Source organism: Arctopsyche grandis, chromosome 11 (assembly GCF_051622035.1).
Source record: "Arctopsyche grandis isolate Sample6627 chromosome 11, ASM5162203v2, whole genome shotgun sequence".
NCBI lineage: Eukaryota > Metazoa > Arthropoda > Insecta > Trichoptera > Hydropsychidae > Arctopsyche > Arctopsyche grandis.
This window is the reverse complement of record NC_135365.1, coordinates 1,934,220-1,954,106: the sequence shown is the minus strand read 5'-3', so window position 1 is coordinate 1,954,106 and position 19,887 is coordinate 1,934,220. Positions and strand designations below refer to the sequence as shown.

The 19,887-nt window shown below is 35.6% G+C and overlaps 2 protein-coding genes across 2 annotated transcripts; one reads left to right on the top strand and one right to left on the bottom strand.

Moving 5' to 3' along the window:
• Window positions 1-141: 141 nt before the first annotated feature.
• On the bottom strand, window positions 142-11,517 carry LOC143919238 (uncharacterized). Its single transcript, XM_077441449.1, has 8 exons — window positions 11,389-11,517; window positions 10,380-11,311; window positions 10,209-10,310; window positions 3,368-3,562; window positions 1,231-1,312; window positions 642-754; window positions 262-366; window positions 142-196 (listed from the first exon to the last, which is right to left on the bottom strand). Exons 1-8 carry the CDS (start codon window positions 11,500-11,502, stop codon window positions 142-144), a joined length of 1,698 nt encoding a protein of 565 aa, XP_077297575.1. The 5' UTR covers window positions 11,503-11,517.
• Window positions 7,010-9,492, top strand: LOC143919154 (uncharacterized). The gene is made up of 2 exons (XM_077441351.1): window positions 7,010-8,247; window positions 8,330-9,492. The coding sequence occupies exon 1, from the start codon at window positions 7,368-7,370 to the stop codon at window positions 7,725-7,727; it is 360 nt and encodes a 119-aa protein (XP_077297477.1). The 5' UTR covers window positions 7,010-7,367; the 3' UTR covers window positions 7,728-8,247; window positions 8,330-9,492.
• Window positions 11,518-19,887: the final 8,370 nt, after the last annotated feature.

Here is a 19,887-nt window from a genome sequence, read left to right as displayed (position 1 = left end):
CTACCTCCGGTTTAGGAAAACATATTTTAAAATATTGATGTATAAAATTTATAATTACTATTACATGTAAAAAAATTCAGTCCGATTTGATTAGTGGTTTGGGAGGTAATTTAATTCAAAAACTTAAAAAAAAGAAGGCACCTACATATAAGGGGAGGTACCGTTTCCAGTCAACAAAGATGAAATATCTTTACAACTATAAGAAATATGGAGAATTGTTGTCATTGTCATTGAAAAAGCTTGTCATTGTTCGGGTCTTACATGTCCGTGCAAACTGAATCAATTCGGGGTACAGTATTGTAAGATTTATATCTTTGTGAGACATTATCTTTAGCACCAAAATTTTCTACGTTCCCAATATTACATCTTATGACAACTTTTAAAACCCATGAGATAAATTTGATAAGAAAATTAATGTCTATGTGATCTCAAGTGTAGCTTTGATTAGAAATCGACTTCATACAAATATCACACTTGTACGGTGTGGGTATTTCAATGCCACGCAGTGATATTCATCAAAAAATTATATTATATGCGTACATATTTCACATTCATAAGACTATATGCGACTATAGGAATGAGACCTTATATGTTTCGGGAGGGAAGACTTAAGGGTGAATGATTTTAAACAAATGTCACACTTGTAAGGCTTTTCCCCCGATCCCGTATGAGATCGTAAATGACGAACAAGTACATATTTATTAACATATGATTTTGAACAAATGTCACACTTGTGTGGTTTTATCCCAGTGTGTATAATATTTTATAATAAAAATATAAAATAATTATTTTAAACTGATTTTATTATTATTTTAAGAATGTTTATTTACATATAAGCTCTATGTTTCGTTCACATTTTTGTTATAGATTACACGTTGCAGTTCTTTAGACGACACTTTATTGTATCATAATTGAACGGTAAACGGACTACTAGTCATATGTGAACCAGTCACAGGACAACCGGTCGCTCTATATCGGTCACACGTGATCACCCGTCACACTAAAACTGGTCACACCCTAAAATCGATCCACCAGTTTTTTCGTGACCAGTTTTAGTGTGACCGATCTAGAGCGACCGGTTCACATTTGACTAGTAATCACCGAACCAATTTAACTTCAATATGAAATATATCTTATGGAGCGGTTCGAATACATAAAAAAAAAAATACATGTAAGAACATCGTTGACAATATTGGCTACTAAATTATAATTATTGTATGATATATGTACTTTCCGTCGCTTACGCGCGTGTGGTCGGACTCTCGTTTGCCATCTCCCTTGCTCTAACGCTTCCGTTGTACGCATACGGGAACTGAACGAAAGTCTTTCTTAGCAATTACCGCTCGAGTTAGTACGCTTAGATAGAAATAAAAAATATGGAGATAGAAAACCAATCCTTATGAATGTGGTGAAATAAAAAACTGACCAAACAAACGCAAAACAGCACGGAGAAAAAATCCGTAAAAAAAAATATATTTTTGACTTTTAAAATTCCCTAGACAATTAATTATAAGTTTTTTAAAACAATAAAAAATCACAATCTATAGAAAAAACATCTGACTATTGATTCCAATACTCAATTTGAGCACAACAATACTAGATTTTGAGTTGAAGACGGCAAAAGCCAAAAAAGTTTAAAAATCGCGCATTTTTTAAAACGCTCATATCTCTTAAACTATCACCAACCAACAAAAATCATTATCATATTCGAATTCAGTGGGGCAAACTTAGTAAAGATTGGTTAGTCTCCGCTCTGGTAACTCAAAAACGTGATTTTTTTGTTGCTCAGTGTTATTATTACAATTTTTATACAATAATAAACACGAAATTATAGAGACATCTATAGATTTCTGTGCATAACTTCTACAAATTATACACACAGATTTTTGTGACATCAGGAAATGATCTATTACCAATTTGCAGGAACCGTTTCAACAATAACCAGATAAAATTGACAAACTCTGATAGAGAAACGATCGATTTGGAGTCACAAAACCCCCAAATCTAACCAGCAGTTTGACGAGTCGAACCATCGATCTCGGTGGTTCTAAATATATATGCTACCATTAAGCCAAACTGCTGGCCAAGTATAAACAACAGCATTCATATAATAAACAATATCTTTATATACATGTTATTATTACATCTTATAACAACTTTTATAATCCATGAGATAAATTTGTTTAGAAAATGAATGTAAGTGTGAGCAGGGAGCCAAACCAAAACCAAACCGAAAACGTTTGTATGAGAAAGTTGACTTTTGTTCAGCCAGCTTTGCTACACCGATGTACATAAGTCAAATATATTGCAGCTAGAATGGTTTAAGGGTTTAGCATCCCCAAGGTTAATACTGTTTATTACTAGTTTCTGATAGAAAATCATTTACTGTTATAAATATATCATCTCTAGAGCTGTCACATCTGATTTATTGAATAATAATAAGGTTCCATTTAAAAACTTGTTCTGGGTAACGAATTTTTAAATTGTATATAAATATGTATAATCAGGGCTTTTTTTCTCATGTAACGCAGTGGAACGGCGTTCCGGCACCTTTTTGTCTTAGCATTTTTTTGTGTTTCAAACGAATATTCTATACAATATAATCTTTTCCAATAAAAAACTTGACAAAAAGTGAGTTCCGGCACACTTTTTAAAAAAAAAAAAGCCTTGTGTATAATAAAAAACAGTATTCATATAATAAAACAATATCTTTATATACATATTATGTTATTATTACATCTTATGACATCTTTTATAATCCATGAGACAAATTTGTTCAGAAAATAAATGTCAATGTGAGATCTCAAGCGACTTACAAGGTAGTTTTGATCAGAAATCGACTTCAAACAAATATCACACTTGTACATACGGTGTGAGTATTTAAATACCTCTCAAAGTGATATTTATCAAAAAATTATATTATTAGCATTCACATTCATAAGACTATTTCGTAGAATGAGAACTTATATGTAGCTTGAGGGATGATTTTAAACAAATATCACACTTGTGTCTTTTCCCGCGTGTGAGATCGTAAATGAAAAACAAGATGATATTTCCGAGTAAATGATGATAAACAAATGTCACATTTGTATGGTTTTATCCCAGTATGCGATTTTTTAAGAACCTAAGGTGACATCGAGTTCTTATATGTTTCGTGAGGATCGAGTTTAAGGAGAATGATTTTAAACAAATATCACACTTGTAAGGCTTTTCCCCAGTATGAGATCTCAAATGACGAACAAGATAAGAATGGTAAAAAAATGACTTTAAACAAAAGTCACATTTGTGTGGTTTTATCCGAGTATGCAATTTTGTATGTGCCTTGAAGCTATTTTTATGAGAAAATAATTTTAAACAGATTTTACACTTGTAAGGCTTTTCCCCCGTGTGGGTTCTTGAATGAATAATAAGCGCAGATTTATTCCTAAATGATTTTAAACAAATATCACATTTGTAAGGCTTTTCCCCCGTGTGAGATCTTAAATGCATCACAAGATCATATTTACGACGAAATGATTTTAAACAAATATCACATTTGTAAGGCTTTTCCCCCGTGTGAGATCTTATATGTATCACAAGATCATATTTACGACGAAATGATTTTAAACAATTGTCACATTTGAACGGCTTTTCTCTACTATGTATAACGAGTTCAGATCCACTGGGCAATGGCTTTGAACAAATTTTACTATTCTTTCGGTGAATGATCGGTAGTGAAGGCTCATCGTCCCATATTAAATCTTCCAACAAAACTTCTTCAGTCTTGATCTTCAAGCAATCATCTAACCTCAGTTGAGACGTTTCGTTGCTTCGAAAACAAGCCTTTCGAAAGCTGATCAACGATTCCAGATTGGTCTTACACGAAATACACACTATGTCTGGCAGCCCATCGTTTCTCTTAACCTGCAGATGAGAAAAGATGGGAATAAGAGTTAACCAATTGGGTGCACAATAATTGTAACCTGTAACCAGCAACTGACATAAATTTGACAGCAGGTCCGAATGCTTTGCTCCAGACATTCTGGATGAGGATCGCCGAAGATGGAGACGGAAGATTCGGCCGGAGTACTCCATCCAAGACAAAGCCTGCACTCCATCCTCTCGCACCCAACTCTGACCAGTGACGTAGGCTTGTCGTAAGAGCGCTCCCACAGGTGAACAAGTCGAACTAGTCGAACTAGTCCCTCACTCCTCGCTCCTTAGTTCACTAGTTCGTGACCGAATGAGCGAGAGTGGGACGGCACTACACCACACTACACTAATTCACTAATACTGCCGCTCGCTCACTGCACATGCGCATGCGCATGCGCGCGCGTCTTGTTCACTCTCTTACGATCTAGTTCGTTCGCGAACTACACAAGACAGTTCGTTCGCCAACTACACAAGAATTTCATTAGTTTGTGACCGAATGAACGAGAGTGACGTTAACCGAACGTTAAATAAATTTTAAAATAATAAGACTCTGTCGTTATCAGGCAGCTTATGCTTCTAATGTATTATGGAGGATGAACGAATGAGACGACTGGCATGTTAATGCACGTGTTTATTATATGACAGCTGAAGACAGAGTGAGTAGCGGCTCTCCGAACCCAGCCGGGTTGGTCCCCACTCGCAGGAAGGCAACCAAACTCGACCATGTCGTATAAGCGAGCCGCCACATCACTCCCCCCCCAGCATCAGCGATACCAAAATTACAAAGAAACAAATTTTACAAAAGAAAAAAATTATTGTTACACAAAGAGAAAAAATTATAACGTGGGAGAAAAAAAATTGTTGACGTGGGTCATCCGCTGTGTACATAGGTGTACCGCCCTGAATGGTCGGTAGATTCGAGGGCGGTGACGTCGCGAGCAGGACGGTGGGTGGTCCGATGGTCGCGCGATGCGATGCTGCGGCGGCGCCGCTCTTCCGAGGCTGATGTCGGTTGGTGGGGCGGCGGGGGCGGCAGGGGCATCGATGTGGTTGATGATACTCCGAGCTGGACTGTGAGTCGTTGTGGCTCGTGGAGGTGTTGTAGCGCTGCCGCCCGTCTCGGCGTGACGACGCTCGTGGGGACGGACGGGGCCTTGATGGTGCTGAGGTGGTGTATGTCTTGTGGTGCTGGATGACCGTTCTATGTGTAGTGGATCGCGCATGACTCCACATCCAGCTGTCAAGATCGTCGTCTCATTCGCTCCCCCATTTTTTTAAGCACCTGTCATCGACGTTGTGGCTGGACGTCGGTAGGTAGGTAGGTAGGTAGGTAGCCGTGTCTGCTCGTTTATTGTCACCCGCGGGCCGCGGCGTGCTGTGTTGATGGCGATGGGGGCGCGGCGAGACAGGGATGAGCGGCATGTTGAAATTGATCGAGGCTGCGTGGCTCGATGTCGGGGGTCACCAGTATGGAGGATGAACGAATGAGACGACTGGCATGTTAATGCACGTGTTTATTATATGACAGCTGAAGACAGAGTGAGTAGCGGCTCTCCGAACCCAGCCGGGTTGGTCCCCACTCGCAGGAAGGCAACCAAACTCGACCATGTCGTATAAGCGAGCCGCCACAGTATAATAACAATTACTATTAACAATTTATTCATTTCTTTAATATACTTTAAAAATAGTTTACGTATAGGGTTAATGTGTTTTGTTATAGGCTATTTGTTACGATGTCATCAAAAAGAAAACATGTAACCATTGTTCAACAATAATAAGTATTGCGGGCGGATCAAATGGTAATTTAACCCGACATATGAAAACAAAACACCTTTTGATCCCATTAACTGCTGAAAGACAAACGCCGATATTACCTAGTTTAAACTCACTTCAATCAAGTCAAAGCACATGTGAATCGGAGAATATAATTTCAGCATCATCAAATATAGTAGACTCCCAACAATCGATGATCCAATACATTCGTAGACCACCGCCAGTTCGAAAGATTGAGCAAATTGATAAACAACTTGTCAAGATGGTAGCTTAAGGGCATCACGCCTTAAGAATCGTAGAAGATACAGAATTTCGTAAACTTATTGAATTAGTTTCTCGATGCCCAGGCTATAAACTACCATCAAGAAAAACGTTATCGGAAAATTTAATGTCAAGAATTCACAATGACGTCATGGCTGAAGCAAAAATAAAGGTACAAGCAGCACCAGCGTTGTCTCTTAGTACTGATGGTTGGACGTCTAGAAATAACGACAGTTATATAGCTATTGTAGCTCATTTTATAAATGAAGAGACTAAACTTCACTCAGTATTACTTGGTTGTATCAATTATAAAGAGCGACATACTAGTCAAAACTTGTGCGACTTTATGAAAGTTGTTATGGCAGAGTGGAACATTTCACACAAAGTTGCCGCCATTGTTAGCGATAATGCAGCAAATATCTTATCTGCTGTTAGACTTGGTGATTGGCGGTCCATCTCATGTTTCGCTCACTCTCTAAATCTTGTTGTACAAGAAGCTACGAAAAAGATATGTGACGTTTTGGGAAGAGAAAATATTGTCGAGTTTTTTAATCGTAGCACACAAGGAAAACATAAATTGGCTGCTACGCAGCAGCAAATGAATTTGCCTGTTCTTAAGCTCAAGCAGGATGTACAAACCCGCTGGAATTCCACTTTTGACATGCTCAAGCGAATAGTACAGGTAAAGGATGCAGTGATTGCTACCGTTGCACTTCTACGCCCTGATTTAACTTTAAATGAAGGGGACTGGGAAGTCATAGAGGAAGTTTTACCATTACTCAGTCCATTCTACGAGATTACCGTAGAAATAAGTGCTGAGAAAAACGTCACTTTATCTAAAATAATAATTTTGTGTAATTTACTAAAATTTTTTTTACAAAGACATGTTTCTTACAATACAAAAATAGTTTATGTGCAGTCTCTGCTAAAGAAAGGCATGGAAGATCGTTTCAAAGATATAGAGAAGAATATGTTTGTCCGAGCCAACAAATCCACATGGCCGTGTTTTGGGCTCTTACGGGCGCGCACTCATGTTTACGAGGCGCGCTCATCTGTCAAACGAGACGCCCGCCATCCGCCGGCCGAGACGGTACTGGCGTGGCTGGTGGCTGGTGGCTGGTCTACCTTGCCTGACCAGTGACCAGTGACCAGTGACCAGCTGCAGCCAGCCAGCCAGTACTCATCCACAGCCCCCGCCATAGAGGGGCACAGGCGAGAGGCGCCGGCAAACTCCCCGGCTCGCCATTCTATTCGTCAATAAACGAGGATAACCCGAGCTGACTTGTCTAATTCCCCACCCCGCCCTGTTCCAGCACGTGCTCCAGAGCGAGCTGAACACACATAGAGACGACGACACACACACACAGCCACTGGTCACCCAGCATACACACACACATTACAGCTCCTGAAGCTATCGTTCAATGTTATACGCAGAGTGTACGATTTTGGATCCTCGATTTAAGACGAGGGGATTCAAAAATCAAAGAGCCTGTGAAATGGTAGTACAAGCCCTTAGAAATAAAATCGGCCAAGTACAATTAGTTCAAGGGGATACTTCAGAGGCTGTTCCTACTTCCAGCGACGCATCAACATCTATACCTAGTAATAAAAATAGCTGCATATGGGATGAATACGACCAAGAAATACAAAAAATTACTAGGCCAGATAACCAGCTTGCTGCTGGCATTCGCGAATTAGATAAATACCTAAATGAAGAGTATCTAAATCGTAAAGAAGATCCGCTTCAATGGTGGCATGAACGTCGTTTGATGGTTCGGTGATTACTAGTCAAATGTGAACCTGTCACAGGACAACTGGTCGCTCTAGATCGGTCACTCGTGATCATCCGTCACGCTAAAACTGGTCACGAGAAAACTAGTCACACGCTAAAACTGGTCACGAGAAAACTAGTCACACGCTAAAACTGGTCACGAGAAAACTAGTCACACGAGAAAACTGGTCACACGCTGAAACTGGTCACGAGAAAACTGGTCACACCCAAAAATTTAAAATTGGTCACACAAACAAAAATATTCTCAAATACTTTTTATTTACGAAATTTTTATTATTATCGACTAGACATATGTTCGAGCCAAAGGCCCTCGTGGCCGTGGCCGTGGCCGTTGTTTGTGGTCTTCGCGAGGAGTTTGCGGGCATCTGTCAGCCCATCTGACGTTAGCATCGCTCGCATCCGAGAAGGTTGGCAATCGCTTTTGCGTTCATTTCACTTTAACAGTTCGAATGTCAAATCAAAATTTAATCTTAATTCACTGCGGGGAGGTCTACGAAAACACTGATTGTGTTAGTAAGAGGATCCTTTAGTTATGTTCACTTGTTACAATAGTAATTATATGTAAAAAAGAAGGTCGTTTTGTTTTCTCAGCTTCGGAGCCAATGGGACGTTGCCGGAGAGTCATTCTGCATGTTTTGTACAAGAGCGATGATTATGCCATCGGCTTCATCTTTAATATGGACGGTATCTAAAAGTGAATTCGTCATTTTATAATGAACTTGTTACATCTCATCTACATAAATAAATCGTCGGTAACATTATTTGTTTATCTTTGTTACATTGTAAAACATTTTCTATATGTCATCTATATATTATAATATATATTCAATTGTAAATAGGTTTTTGAGCTCTTTCTCCTATTATGCTGTGCATTAACATTAGAATAATATAATACTATGATTACTAACCAAATAAAATAAAATTGCAAAATAGAAAATGATCAGTAGATCAGTAGCTATTAAAATATGTAGATATAAGATGTATTGTGAACATAATTTCGTAATAATAAAAAGCATTTAAAAATCAAACCAAATAATATATATTCAAGAATATGTTTATGTATAATGTGTTGAAAACGGATAATCGTGGTTCTATTGTACATACATATTACTTACTTATCAATACATTGGTAATTAAATCGGTGATAGTCAGCAACTCAAAACAATATCACTTGTACTATTCCATATTTTTCACTTCTCATATTCAACAATTACTCAATTTACTCATATTCAACAATTAGCAATGTTTTATATATGTACGAAACATGAAAATATAGGTCTGGTGCATGGATCTTATCTCAAAGCTACGAACTGAATTGCTCCCGATGAAATATAAGCGATCAGGCTCGACGGCTGCAGTTTTTGACGGATTAGTGTATGTATGTGGTGGCACCGAGGAGTATCCCAATGATTCACTGAATGTTGTTGAACGGCAATTTTTTTTTATATTTCATGTATTCAAGAATGTGTTTATGTATAATGTGTTGAAAACATAATAAATCATTGTATTTACTGTGCATAAAAGGTTTTTTTTTTAATTTTGTCCCTGTTATTTAGATTTAGGTATATATTTTAAAGATTATTTGAAAGTACATATATCATACAATTATAATATATTAGCCAATATTGTCGATGTTCTCACAGGTATTTTTTTTTTTATTATGTATTTGAACCGCTCCATAAGATACATTTCATGTTAAAGTTAAATTATGATACAATAAAGTGTCCTATAAAGAACTGCAACGTGTAATATGTAAAAAAAAAATCTAAATAAAAATTCTTAAAATAATAATAAAATCATTTTAAAATCATTATTTTATATTTTTATTATAAAATATTATACACATATAAAAAAAATATATATATAATTTTTTATTTTTGTTTTATTGTACATTTCATCTTATGCTAATAACACTCGGCGATTTGAAGTACTTTGCATAAAATTGAAATTGTATAATTACCAAGCAAGTGGTATTGTACATATGTATGTGGTAGAAACATTTGCAATCTTAGATATTAAGTTGCGAAGAAGTCGATCATATCCATATATGAACAATAAAATCAAATCTTTTAATAATCAAAATGAAAACTTCTCTTGTAGACTTGGTTTTTCCTAAACAAATATGATAATTTGTACAAAATCTGTATTCGTCAAAACAACAACTGCTCCACATTCAAGTGAAGCCTGAAAGTATTTGTGTATATAAACAAATTACTCAATATTTACAACACTTACATACATATAAGCAGTGGCGGACTGGGACTGAAATCAGTGCATGCCAGGAGTCAAAGGAAAAGAATTTGCCTATGTGATCTCAAGTGTAGCTTTGATTAGAAATCGACTTCATACAAATATCATACTTGTACGGTGTGGGTATTTCAATGCCACGCAGTGAAATTCATCAAAAAATTATATTATATGCGTACATATTTCACATTCATAAGACTATATGCGACTATAGGAATGAGACCTTATATGTTTCGGGAGGGAAGACTTAAGGGTGAATGATTTTAAACAAATGTCACACTTGTAAGGCTTTTCCCCCGATCCCGTATGAGATCGTAAATGACGAACAAGTACATATTTATTAACATATGATTTTGAACAAATGTCACATTTGTGTGATTTTATCCCAGTATGCAATTTTTCATGTGTCCTGAGGTTAGATTTCTGAAGAAAGGATTTTAAACAAATGCCACATTTGTGTGGTTTTATCCCAATATGCAATTTCTGATGTGACGCGAGGTTACATTTATGAAGAAAGGATTTTAAACAAATTTCACACTTGTGGGGTTTTATCCCAGTGTGCAATTTTTCATGTGACACGAGGCAAGATTTAAAAACAAATGATTTTGAACAAATGTCACATTTGTGTGGTTTTATCCCAATATGCCATTTTTCATGTGTTCTGAGATCACATTGTCGAAAAAATGATTTTAAACAAAGTTCACATTTGTATGGTTTTATCCCCGTATGCAATTTTTGATGTAGCCTGAGAGCAGAATTTCGAGGAAATAATTTTAAACAAATTTCACACTCATAGGGCTTTTCCCCCGTGTGAGATCTTAAATGAGAAATAAGAGAGGAACTTTGAGAAAATGATTTTAAACAAATTTCACACTCATAAGGCTTTTCCCCCGTGTGAGATCTTAAATGTATCACAAGAGAAAAACTATGAGTGAATGATTTTGAACAAATTCCACATTTATAAGGTTTTTCTCCCGTGTGAGTTCTTAAATGTATCACAAGTTTATGTTTAATACTAAACGATTTTAAACAAATGTCACATTTGAACGGCTTTTCTCTACTATGTAAAACAAGTTCAGCTTCACTGGGCAATGGCTTTGAACAAATTTCACTACGCTTTCGGTGAATTGTCGGTGGTGAAGGCTCATCGTCCCATATTACATCATCCAGCAAAACTTCTTCCGTCTTGATCTTCAAGCAGTCATCTAACCTCAGTTGAGACGTTTCGTTGCTTCGAAAACAAGCCTTTCGAAAGCTGATCAACAATTCCAGATTGGTCTTACACGAAATACACACTATGTCTGGCAGCCCATCGTTTCTCTTAACCTGCAGATGAGAAAAGATGGGAATAAGAGTTAACCAATTGGGTGCACAATAATTGTAACCTGTAACCAGCAACTGACATAAATTTGACAGCAGGTCCGAATGCGTTGCTCGAGACGCTCTGGATGAGGATCGCCGAAGATGGAGACGGAAGACCCGGCCGGAGCTGGTCCAAGACAAAGCCTGCACTCCATCCTCTCGCACCCAACTCGTCTGTGACTTTTTTAGTGACATCTGCTATATAAAATTGACACTAATAGTGATAATATTTATAATTAATTATTGTATACATTTGACGGTAATTGGATTATTGGACGCACATTGCAATCGCCCAAAAGACAATTTTTGCCATGAAAATCGCGAATACGGAATATTTTGCAATCGAGTTCTCGTTAATATGATAGTTATTATCGTTAGTATGATGGACTTTTCGGCTGCCAGATGTTCCATCCATGGCCCGCATGAACCTTGCGACAATTATTTTCCTTCTTCATATCGTGACTTTGGAATAGCATGTAGCCATAATCTTTTGGTTTTTCTCGATTGTTCTTCTTCGTCGCATATCAAAAATACTATAATAGTTTCGTCCATTTTGCTCCGAGGTACCGAACGAATGATTGACATCATTTATTGCAGAGTGTCGCATCGCTTTCGTTCAAGTGCAGTTTACCTAATATTGTTGCATACTGTTGTGAAGTGTCGGATCGTTCAGTTGTCGCATAGTGCGGTCAGACCTTAAGTTTGACGGCTGTCATATCTACCATCTCTCTCTCTCTCTCTTCTGACTTTCCGTCTCTCTCTTCGATGGCTCGCTTTCAGACAGTACTTTTGTTAACAATGACCATTCTATGCATTCTACTTCTATGGTCATATATGTATGTCAAATTAAGACTATATTTGTCGTAAGTAATATTTGTAAAATATTTGTAAGACCAACATGTTGAAGTGCGACGACGGAATCAATCGCGAATTTTCATAGAAATTTTGTCAACGTTTACATTTTGTTAAAGGCATACAATTTAATTTGTAGAAGATTAATATGGGCTTCATGTGATTAACTAATCTAAATTGCGACAAACTGATTGATTCCGAACGATCGTATTTATTTATGTTCTTAAGACAACTTACCTCATGCCTAAAGTGACTAAACGCATTGATATAGAATAACCTAGATGCGCCTTACAATACATTTTTGGTCGGAGATCTTGTCGCCACTAACTGAGGTGTGCGGGGGGTTTAACTAGCGGGGAAGTTGGGAAAAAAAGGTTTTTTCCCTACGACGCAGCAGTTGGCGTTTTTTTCACTTCCCTGCTAGTTAAACCCCCCGCAACCCTCAGTTTGTGACGACAACATCTCCGCATATCTATCGACAAGATGTCCGCAATCAACCTTTCCTACTTGCAAAGCTAACTACATACTGAGAGAAAGTGTGCATGCGCCATGTATTTTGCATGCGCCAAAAGGGAGACCAGTATAAAGCGTGAGGGCGGATCTATGTATTATACATCTATGGACCATACGTCCCGTTTTCAGGTAGCCTATGTCCCCAAGCACAGCTTCGGGACGTCGAAATATCCCGTAATCAAAAAGAGAGCAACAATTTTTATGTCTGCCCGGCACTAATGCACTCATAGAAAGGGTCTTTTCTCTTATGAATAAGTAGTGGACAATCGAAACTCAGTTGCAAATCGCAGTTCTTAAAACAATGCTAATTACCAAAGCAAATTTTAAGAAATCCTGCCAAGAATTTCATTATTATTTGAAATCAACACCAAAAATAACACAAGGAACAAAAAAAATTACCAGAGCGGAGACTAACCAGTATTATTATTACCCACTGAATTCGAATATGATAATGATTTTTGTTGGTTAGTGATCGTTTACCAGATATGAACGTTTAAAAAATGCGATTTTGCGGTCTTTAAATCAAAATCTTGTATTTTTATGCTCAAAGTGAATATTGGAATCAATAGTCAGATGTTTTTTCTATTGATTGTGATTTTTTATTGTTTTAAAATACTTATAATTAATTGTCTAGCAAATTTTAAAAGTCAAAAATATATTTTATGTATAATTATACTTTTTATTAGATTATGTACATAAATACATTTGGCAACAATTGAAATAATACATAGTTTTCAATGCACTGTAGAATACTTTCAAATACATCTATAGAAAGACTATTTCTTTCATCAGTTCATTGAAACTCCATCATGCCCTGTTATAGAGAAAATATACTCGCACATTCATTTTTTTTTTTATTTAATTTAAAATAGCAAATTGCTAATGAATATATAAAAAAATAACAACTATAATTGTAACTACAAAATAACATAATATAATTAACAAAAAAAAACAGCTATAATTAGTAACTATAACTAAAATTATAATGCCAAACATTGCTGGCAATGCAATCTTCCACAAAGGTATCCATTAACACCCTTCAAGACAGCACCAATGTTATTAGCACTTCTAATGATCTGGAAAGGAATCATAAATTTGAATACCTCTGTGAAAAAAACATCCTGCAGTTCTTGCTTTCTTAACTCTACCTATAATTAATTTATTTCTATTTCTAGTTTTTTAATTATGTATATCTCTATTCCGAACCATGTAATTATTCAAATATTTGGGTAACAGATTCTTATCTAGCTAATATACAAATTTTAAAGTGCTTAATTTAACACTATTTCTATACTATTTCCTCACATTCAAAATTGCACGCAATGCCCTATTTCTACAGTTTATCATAATTTATCATAATTTTTACTTAATCTGTTATTATTAAATGCTATTTTTTATATTTATGTATGGATGTATTTATGTTTATGTTCAAATGTATTTTTTTTATGTATAATTGATGAGTATATTATTTTCGTTATGTTTTAAATTATTTTTAATTGTTATTTTGTTTCTTTTGTGTTATATTTTTTGACCATTATGGCGCTTTAGGAATGCTTGTTATGCCACAATGGTCTGTTTAGAATAAAATAAATAAATAAATAAAAATAATACTATTTCGTAGAATGAGACCTTATATGTTTCGTGAGGGTCGAGTTTAAGGTGAATGACTTTAAACAAATATCACACTTGTAAGGCTTTTCCCCCGTGTGAGATCTCAAATGACGAACAAGATAAGAATTGTACATAAATGATTTTAAACAAATGTCACACCTGTAAGGCTTTTCTCCCGTGTGAGATTTCAAATGACGAACAAAATAAGATTTGTGAAAAAATGATTTCGAACAAATATCACACTTGTAAGGCTTTTCCCCAGCGTGAGATCTCAAATGATGAACAAGATAAGAATTACAAATAAATGATTTTGAACAAATGTCACATTTGTGTGGTTTCTTCCCAGTATGCAATTTTTCATGTGACGTGAGATTAGATTTCTTAAGAAAGGATTTTAAACAAATTTCACACTTATAAGGCTTTTCCCCCGTGTGGGTTCTTAAATGACTAATAAGTTCATGTTTATTCCTAAATGACTTTAAACAAATGTCACATTTGTGTGGTTTTATGCTAGTATGCAATTTTACATGTGACGCGAGGTTAGTTTTATAAATAAATGATTTTAAACAAATTTCACACTTGTAAGGCTTTTCCCCCGTGTGAGATCTTATATGTATCGCAAGATAATTTTTTCGAATAAATGATTTTAAACAAATGTCACATTTGTGTGGTTTTAACCCAGTATGCAATTGTTTATGTAACCGAAGGGTAAAATTTTGAGTAAATGATTTTAAACAAATTTCACACTTGTAAGGCTTTTCCCCCGTGTGGGTTCTTAAATGTATCACAAGATAATTTTTTCGAATAAATGACATTAAACAAATGTCACATTTGAATGGCTTTTCTCTACTATGTAAAACAATGTCAGATTCACTGGGCAATGGCTTTGAACAAATTTCACTACTCTTTCGGTGAATTGTCCGTAGTGAAGGCTCATCGTCCCATATTACATCTTCCAACAAAACTTCTTCCGTCTTGATCTTCAAGCAGTCATCTAACCTCAGTTGAGACGTTTCGTTGCTTCGCAAACAAGCCTTTCGAAAGCTGATTAACGATTCCAAATTGGTCTTGCACGAAATACACATCGTGTCCGGCAACCCGTCGCCTCTTTTAACCTGCAGATGAAAGAAGTAGGATTAAGCGGTGAGAAGAGGGTCCACAATAGTTGTAACCTGTAACCAGCAACTGACATAAATTTGACAGCAGGTCCGAATGCGTTGCTCCAGACGCTCTGGATGAGGATCGCCGAAGATGGAGACGGAAGACCCGGCCGGAGCTGGTCCAAGACAAAGTCTGCACTCCATCCTCTCTTACCCGACTCTGACGAGTGACGGTCTGTGACTTTTTTAGTCACAGTCTATCGATTGTATAATTTTGACAATAATGGTCTGACCGCACTATGCAGCCGTTGACATTAGTTTCCTACTCGATCAATAGAGACACGTATTTTGGGCATCTATTTTTGTCAATTTTAGCATTTTCATTTTGCATTTTAGCGTTTTAGGGCATTAAAAATGTTCAATTTTAGCATCTATTTTGATGAAGATTTCGATGAATTGTAATAAAAATTATATACATATATATATGTACAATTTAAAGACAACACAACGATTAAAAAATAATAGAAAAATTCAAAAATGTTTTGGAATTAAAATTACAATGAAATTTATTAAAATTAAAATTAAATTGAAATTTATTAAAACTCAACATGGAGAATATTTCTGCAGATTATTTTTTAAGATTTGTGCGACGATCGGCAACAATTATATTGTATTTATTAAAATATACCTTTCAGAATCCACACTATTGACGGTACACCAAATAGATTTTAGAGCGGCACAACCAAACTCTTCATATTTAATTTTTGTTGCCATCAATAGTAGCAATTTTTCCGGCGTGGATTCACTTTTTATATTCTCTATTAATTGTCTAAAAAAGTGCTGATATTCTTCCAAACATCGAGCCTCTGTTAATACATTAAACAGTGACAGGTTTCAAAAAAACAAAACTGTCTCTTTAACATTAATATTAGATTTTGTACCTGCCACAGATGGATTGAATAGTTTACTCAATGTTTGGGGGGCATATCTAAGTTTCCCATCCGAATTTACGTTGTTACTATTACTCGCCACCGGTGTCGCGTCGATAGCTCACACACACACTAACAGACATTTGTTTACGTTTTAACATTTAACAGTTGACGTGTGTTTACTCCATACTGCGGCATATATAATACATTCATGAGTCAGTGTACACTTTTCTTCGAAGCCGTTGATATAGCTGAACACCATCTAACTCCTCTATCATGTCCAACTTTTCTAAAGAATACAAACATAACTCCGTGGGTTCCACATCAGATGACGGTTTATCCATAAAGCTTTTTGCCGGGATGGATTTCATTGTATGCTGGTCTAAAAAATTCAAGGTGGATCGTTTCTAAGTCGATAAACATTCCCGTGATTGGGTTCCACTGATTTCAATGCTATTTTCATAGTATAGTGGATGTGGTGGAGGCAGTTCAACAGTATGCTGCATTTTTATATGAAAGAGGTGGAAAAATGACTAGTATGATCAAGGTAATAAATATTATAACAATGAACATTTTATAAAGCTACATATGTACATAATAAATTTAAAATTCTTTTCTTACAGAAAATATACATTCAATGTTAGACTATTCAATGTATAGGGAGAATAGGAGGCGCCAAAATTAAATTTATAGAAAATCCCTTTACTGTAATAATCACGACTCCGCTAATGAAGAGAGACCAAACCATAATAACATTATATTTATTGACTCAACGTCATCCTGTGATTTGCTACAACACACTATAACTTTTGTTCTGACAGAAAGTATAGCCAGCGCTGTTCCATTAGCAGTTATCAATACTAAAGTCAAACAACTTTTGAGATTTTTTCAGCATTTGCTCTTTTGAAAGATTTCTGGGGAACATAAATCCAAAATATATAATGACTGCCGATTCTCATGCCGAACGCTTAGCTCTCACTAATGTTGTTAAGGATTTGGAGATGGATCTATGATTGGAGTTTTAATAGTGGATAGACAGATATTATATAGATTATTTAAAAATATAATTATGTATTTCCAACTCATCCCATCTCATGAAGCTGAAATAAACTTTATTATATTTAATAGTTCAGAGGTATGCAGAAAATACTTAGACTGGTTTAAACTTCTGTTTTCCATAAAAATATTGTTTATTTATATTTCCAAACTGACTAAAATATCACGATTAGATTATAACCTTGTTTTCACATTGTATAATTTTTTTTGTATATATGTATGTATCTTCATATTTTTTAAATTGTGTATATATGTTTTTACCTTTTCTAAATAATTAATGTTTTACATATATTGTTTGTTTATAATGTTTTACCTTTATGTATTACTTATTTATATTGTTAAAAGCAATTTTTCTTAAGATGTGTAATTCTCTGTTATTCTCATAATTACATATATGACTTAAATATTAATCAGCTAATCACTCACCATATAAAGTTTATCTCTTTTAATTAAAATAATTTAATAGTTCTAATCATTGTCTTTTACCTATTCTCTTGCGAAAAGTCCATTATCGATATTGTGTCTTAAAACTCATGAAAAGAATTCACCGAAGAACGGAGACATCTGATTTTTTTTTATTTGGTGATTTTTCAATGATTCAATGTTGAAATCACTTATTTCATGTGTCTTTTTTGTGTTTATGGAGGATGAACGAATGAGACGACTGGCATGTTAATGCACGTGTTTTATTTATGACAGCTGAAGGCAGAGTGAGTAGCGGCTCTCCGAACCCAGCCGAGTTGGTCCCCACTCGCAGGAAGGCAACCAAACTCGACCATGTCGTATAAGCGAGCCGCCACATGTTTTACATTAATGAATATATATTTTTTGTTACGATTGTTTTAAATGTTATTAACCTTTCCCTTACGGTGCTAAAAAATTACGCGTGCAGCGGTGATGTCGACTCAGTCGTTCTAGAAATTCGTGATTTTAAAGTCTGATAAATATGAATATTTAATCATTTTTCCTTCTATTCATGACTATAGTAATAGTCCGTATCTATATAAATGAATATATATGTATCAATATTGGTAATATACTGCTAAAAACGATCTAAAAAGCATGAAATTGAAGACGCGTGAACGACAATCCCAGAAGGCCGCCCATCTCCAAGTGAGGACGAACACTAGGCCCCCACTCCGCGACTCGCTGATCAGTGATCACGCCACATCCGCCAGAATTACGCGATGATTCAAAACCTATGCGTAAAAATATATTCAATTTTTTCATCAAATAAAATAAAATATGTTTATATGTACTTTTCATGTATTTATTTTCACAATAATAATTTTAATACACAAATACATAAATTGATAAAAAAAAATGAGAAGTAAACGTAAATAAAAAAAATACAATATTGGGCATAGCTAATTCCAAACTAAGTTCTCTAATAAATAATTTTCGTCGACTTCTGTTATTCGCCTTCCATTCTGGATATTTCTGCGCCCATAGCAAATATGCATTTAGCGCAGCTATATCCAGCATCTCCATAAACACTCTAAAAGGCCATCTTCTTGTTGATCTTGCACAAGAATACTCACTTGTCATTTTATCGCCGGTATCTACTGCACCTTTTGTTTTATTATAAAACATTATTATTTCCGGCTTCTTTTCTTCATGACTACTCACTTCACTTTCATGAAATTGAGTAGACAATAGCAAAACTGCTTTATTTTTTTTGGCACATACGAAACTAATGTCTTGGTTGATGTAAAACCAAACAAGCTACTGTGTAAAAGTCTATGTTTCGATGGTAAAAATTCTTTGGGAATTTGCCGTTTATTTTTACGTAGGGTACCAGTTAGAGTTAGCCCTTTATCTAAAAGGCTATCAGCTAATGCCACCGAAGTAAAAAAGTTGTCCGTTGTTACACCTCTATTGGTGCCATATTGCGGTTGAACTAAATCCATCACTACACGATTCCCTTGATTTATCTCTCGGCAATTATTAACCATACCTGTATAAACCTGTATATTTAATATATATGCTGTTGAAGAGTCAGCCGATACCCACATTTTTATTCCATATCTACCGGGTTTCGACTTCATATACACGCGGAATGGGCAATTGCCTCTATAGGTAGCCAAACGTTCATCCACAGTAATGTTGCAACTTGGAGAATAATTACGTTTACATTCTTCTACAAATTCATTAAAAATTGTCCTGATAGGTTCTAATTTATCAGACGACACGTGTATTCTTTCTTGTCTGGTTTCTTTGTCGTCAAAACGAATTTGACTGAATATTGTGATGAACCTATCCCGAGACATAGATGCCGTAAAAAATGGTTGGCAAAAAGCGCTGTCATTAGTCCACAATTCATTTAAGCCTAATTTTCGGGTCCTATTTCTGCCAGACGCAAGCATTATTCCAATGAATGCAAGCAATTCTTCTGCCAATATCGGCTCGATAATTTTCGTGGATGTACGATGTAACTGACGATTCGTTTGTTCACATATTTCTCTCACCATATTTGAAT